The sequence below is a fragment of the Acanthisitta chloris genome, unplaced genomic scaffold (assembly GCF_000695815.1).
Source record: "Acanthisitta chloris isolate BGI_N310 unplaced genomic scaffold, ASM69581v1 scaffold32922, whole genome shotgun sequence".
NCBI lineage: Eukaryota > Metazoa > Chordata > Aves > Passeriformes > Acanthisittidae > Acanthisitta > Acanthisitta chloris.
The window spans coordinates 36,674-40,722 of record NW_008661592.1 but is presented as its reverse complement, the minus strand read 5'-3'; the positions used below and the strand labels follow the sequence as shown (position 1 = coordinate 40,722).

At 42.4% G+C, this 4,049-nt stretch overlaps 1 protein-coding gene across 1 annotated transcript in view; it reads right to left on the bottom strand.

The window, feature by feature from the left end:
* Positions 1–1,376: 1,376 nt before the first annotated feature.
* Positions 1,377–4,049, bottom strand: part of LOC103798044 (ovochymase-2-like) — a 13,737-nt gene continuing 11,064 nt past the window's right edge. Inside the window, 6 exon segments of the mRNA XM_009070288.1 lie at positions 1,377–1,419; positions 1,421–1,596; positions 1,892–2,043; positions 2,864–3,059; positions 3,627–3,696; positions 3,932–4,049. The exon segment at positions 3,932–4,049 is cut by the window's right edge and continues 22 nt beyond it. Coding sequence (XP_009068536.1) covers positions 1,377–1,419; positions 1,421–1,596; positions 1,892–2,043; positions 2,864–3,059; positions 3,627–3,696; positions 3,932–4,049 — 755 coding nt within the window.

The window sequence follows — 4,049 nt, the reverse complement described above, 5'->3', positions numbered from 1 at the left end:
ACTGCTCCCCTGGGATGGGCAAACTGCTCCTCCCCCAGGACGGGCACACTGCCCATAGTCCTTCCACAATGAAGTATTTTCACAACATCACAGAAAACTCATGTTACTTTTTTCCCCCAGCCACAGAATAAAATGAAAGCTTTAAAACCAAACAAAAATAAGCCAGAAGTTCTTAACTAATAGGATAAAAAAAGTAAGGTTACTGGCATCAAATGCCTGTATGGGAAAGAATTCTCTAAAGAGTTTTGTCATTAATATCAACAGAAACACAATGAGATGTTTTACTTTCTAATTATTATCCAGACCATTGAATCAAAGGAGGTTTATACTCCTTTATACTTATATACTCATGCTACCTGTTGTACTGTCACACTGATCTAGTTTCTAACCTCTAAAGCTGTGAACAGCCTGCAAAGCTAATTGGAGCCTGTTGTCACAGATTCTTGTCTAAGCAGCCACTGGGACATTAAACAAACTCCTATTTACAAGTAAATGCTTTGCAGTGTGTGGATTACACAGTGCCTCTTTAATTACATGTATAGTTTAATTAGGATAGCTGTCAGTTCTTGCATGGTGCCAAAGGCCCTTGGCCTAGAACACCTGTCTTTTCAAACACTTCTGTTTGTTTAAACAGCACAGCATTTGTTAAAACAGAAACTGTATTAAAAATATCCTGCAGTATTTTTATACTCTCCAGTACTACATTAAAGGATATGCTTGGCACATGTGGCTTATTTTCCCTTTCTATTTTCACCTTCTTTCTAGGATAGATTAACAGAGTGCCAGAAGTCTGCAAGTAACTTATGTCTGCTCCAACACAAGTGTGTAAAACCAAAGTCTCCGTTCAGGTAAATCAGCAGTAAATTCACCAGGGCAAGTATCAGCTACTCTGGAATCTGTTCATCAATCATGGACCTACATGTTCTCATCAAATTTTGTTTTCAATGATGTTTGTGTTTTGGAATTGTTTTACAATGGGATCCATCAGAACTGCTCTTCTGACAGTCACAGCCTGAAAATGGGGATACCTATAAAAAAAACCAAAAATAAAACAGGGTAAACTGCAAAGATTGACAACAAAGTCAGGCTGGAAACTCAGCTCATCATATGTCAGGTCAGGCCTCTCTATCTCCTCCCAACCCTGAGAAATGAAGCAGCAAAGTCACAGTAAGGAAAACATTCATCCACGCAAGAAATGCAGTAGAGAGGGGAATAATACACCTGGAAGAAATGAGATTTTTTCAGAACTGACTACAGATTTAGATTTGTCTGTTTCAGGGCATTCAGCTAGGGGTATTTTAAACAACCAAGATCTCAGAAGTGCTGGACACACAAGTATAAAAATGGCACTCTGGAAAAGACCTCAGATTAAACATCTAGCAATAGCAAAAAGATTCCTTTAAATATTGGGGTGTTTTCATACATACCACTACTATTAACATTCTTCTCGATCCAGTCAACAAAAAACCCAACATTTGTGTATACTCCTGGGTAGCTCTTCTTTCCACATCCTAAACCCCAGCTCGTAATTCCATGAAGGGTGTAAAATCCCAAGTTATCTTCTGAAGGACAAACTAATGGGCCTCCAGAATCACCCTGCACAAGGACAAAGGGAACTTGTTATGAGCCAACATCACTTGGAGTTCAGCTGCTGATTCCCAGCTGCTCACATGCTTGGGGGCTTTGTGTTTTTAAAAGCAGAGAAAGAAACAACCTTTGTCCAAGGAAAGTAACCTTTTTTGCAATAGGAGTAATTAAAATTCTACTACTAAGGAGTCTTTCACTGCAAATCGCCACTGCCTGTTTGCAAGAAAAACAGCTCTGAGAGGCTTCACACTTCCCTTGTGAGAACCCATCAGGCCTTACCCCAAAGGTCATGGGCACAACTTACCGTGCATGAGTCCTTGCCTTCCTGCAGAGGGAATCCAGCACAGATCATCCTCTGGGTCACTTTTCTGGGAAGGTTTATGTAATAGCTCTGACATGTATCAAGCACAAGGATGGGAACTTCCAGCTGCTGCAGTTTTTTCCCCTTTTCTCTGCCTTGAAGCAAAACGCATGTCAGAAACGTAGTGATTCGAGAAAAAAGGCTTTACTCCTCTCTTTTTGAATGGTCTCAATCTAATTTATCTGATTTCTCTCCTCCCACCCATTTCCCTGCCTGCCTAGCTGAGCTTCTGTTGAGGCACATAACTAGTGCAGGTAACTCTGTTTGCAAGCTGCAGTTCCAGATGCAGTTGAGATGCAGATTGAGGTCTGGGTGGGAGTCCAGAGGGACAAAAGGAACTGCTAACCTTTTGCATAACAAAGGGCACGAAGACTGGTGGCCCCAGGCAGGTGAATGGGCACTCAGGGACACAGCAGGAGCCGAAGGCTCAAGGAGGAAGAGTGACCTTTTTGCAGGGTAGACTGAGAGGGTATAAAAGCCCAGGGAGCCTTGGTTGGGAGTCCCTCCTCAGAGGCACCAGCTTGGGCTGGTTTTGTGTTACTGCACCATTAATAAATTGCTTTATGGAACGTGACATCTCTTCTAAGGGATACCTGGGGTGAAACTGGTCAGGAAACCTGGTCTGACTGTGTACGTAGGGAGCCAAGCAGGGACACATCAGGTCACTGGAGCCACCACTGTGAAGGTACTTCAGTCCCAGAGTTAAAGTCTCTGGCATTGGGAATGTGATTGCCAGAGAGCCTTGTGATGGTCTAACTGGGAAATCTCCTTAACATTACACAAGTGAAAAAACTTTTTAACGTGCATATTCTCCAGAAACTAATGTATAGACAGAACAAATGTTCCAACACAGAATGTAGTATTTAAAACACAGCTACAACAGGCCCAACCTTCAAAAGAGCAAAGACTGCATACCTGCTTGAGGTGCACCCCATCCTGTGACCACACACACCCTCGAGGGCTCAACAGCCTCCTCCTGGGCTGGGAGGCACACTGGGTGCACATGGTGGTTGAATTCTAAGGGCTCAGCCAGTTGCAGTAAGGCAATATCAGAGTCCATAGTCATCTTATTAAAACTTGGATGTATAATATACTGCTTGACTGACCTTTTCTAGGAAAGCAAAGACCATCAGCAGTTTTTGAATGACTTGGGAATTTGTGTCTAAGTAGCTTTGTTTTTATAAATTTCTAAGCCATATATGCAAGATGCCTTAAGAGGAGAACACATTTAAAAGCAGCTGCTGAAGGCAACAGCTTTCTTATATTAATAAGTCAAGATTATGAATCTGTGACATGGAACAAGGAACATGCAAGAAACTCCATCCAGCAAGTGTAGGAAGAAGGTCTTAGAAAAATACTTGTCCAGTCTGAGTAAAGTGCAAAGTTGTGCCCCAGTTATTTCCATCTTGGTGATAGTCACCAGTGAGTATAGAGAGACAACATAGTTCTCCCTCCCACATCCTCCAGGATGCTGAGCATTAGAGCTCATTACTGGTGGAGGCACAGATCTGTGTTGATACAAGCTTTCTGACAGTCACACAGAAGATGTGTAAATGCAGATTAAGGTCAGCAATCTAAGGCTGTTAGATTGCTGCATCATGAACCCTTTGGAGGATGTATTTACAAACAGTTTTGCAAGACTGATTTATGTCTTATTACCAAGCAGAACATATAGTACCTGTCTATATTCTTGCTCTGTAAGATCATGAACTCCTGTTACAACCATCCATAAATCTCTGTATTGTTCCCTAAGGAAAAAAAAAAATTCATTGTCAGGCTGGTATAACAGCACTCTCAAAACTCATGGATCTTTCCACCTACTATGTTCCTAGTACATGTGTGTGGAGCAAAAGAATCCAGTGCCAGTGTAAGCTGTAAGTAGGTGGTAACAAAAGCCACCCTGGGCAGAACCACCACTGTGCTGCAGGGACACAATGTGCAATTACAAACGTTCCCAGGGAAGGTTCATCCCAGTGTACTTACTTGGAATGAAGGCAGTGAGCAGCTGTGACAACCCATTCTTTGGCAAGAACTGCTCCTCCACAGACATGCTCCTCTGAAATCTGTACACTGACCTGCCAAGGCCATGAGTATGGAACAG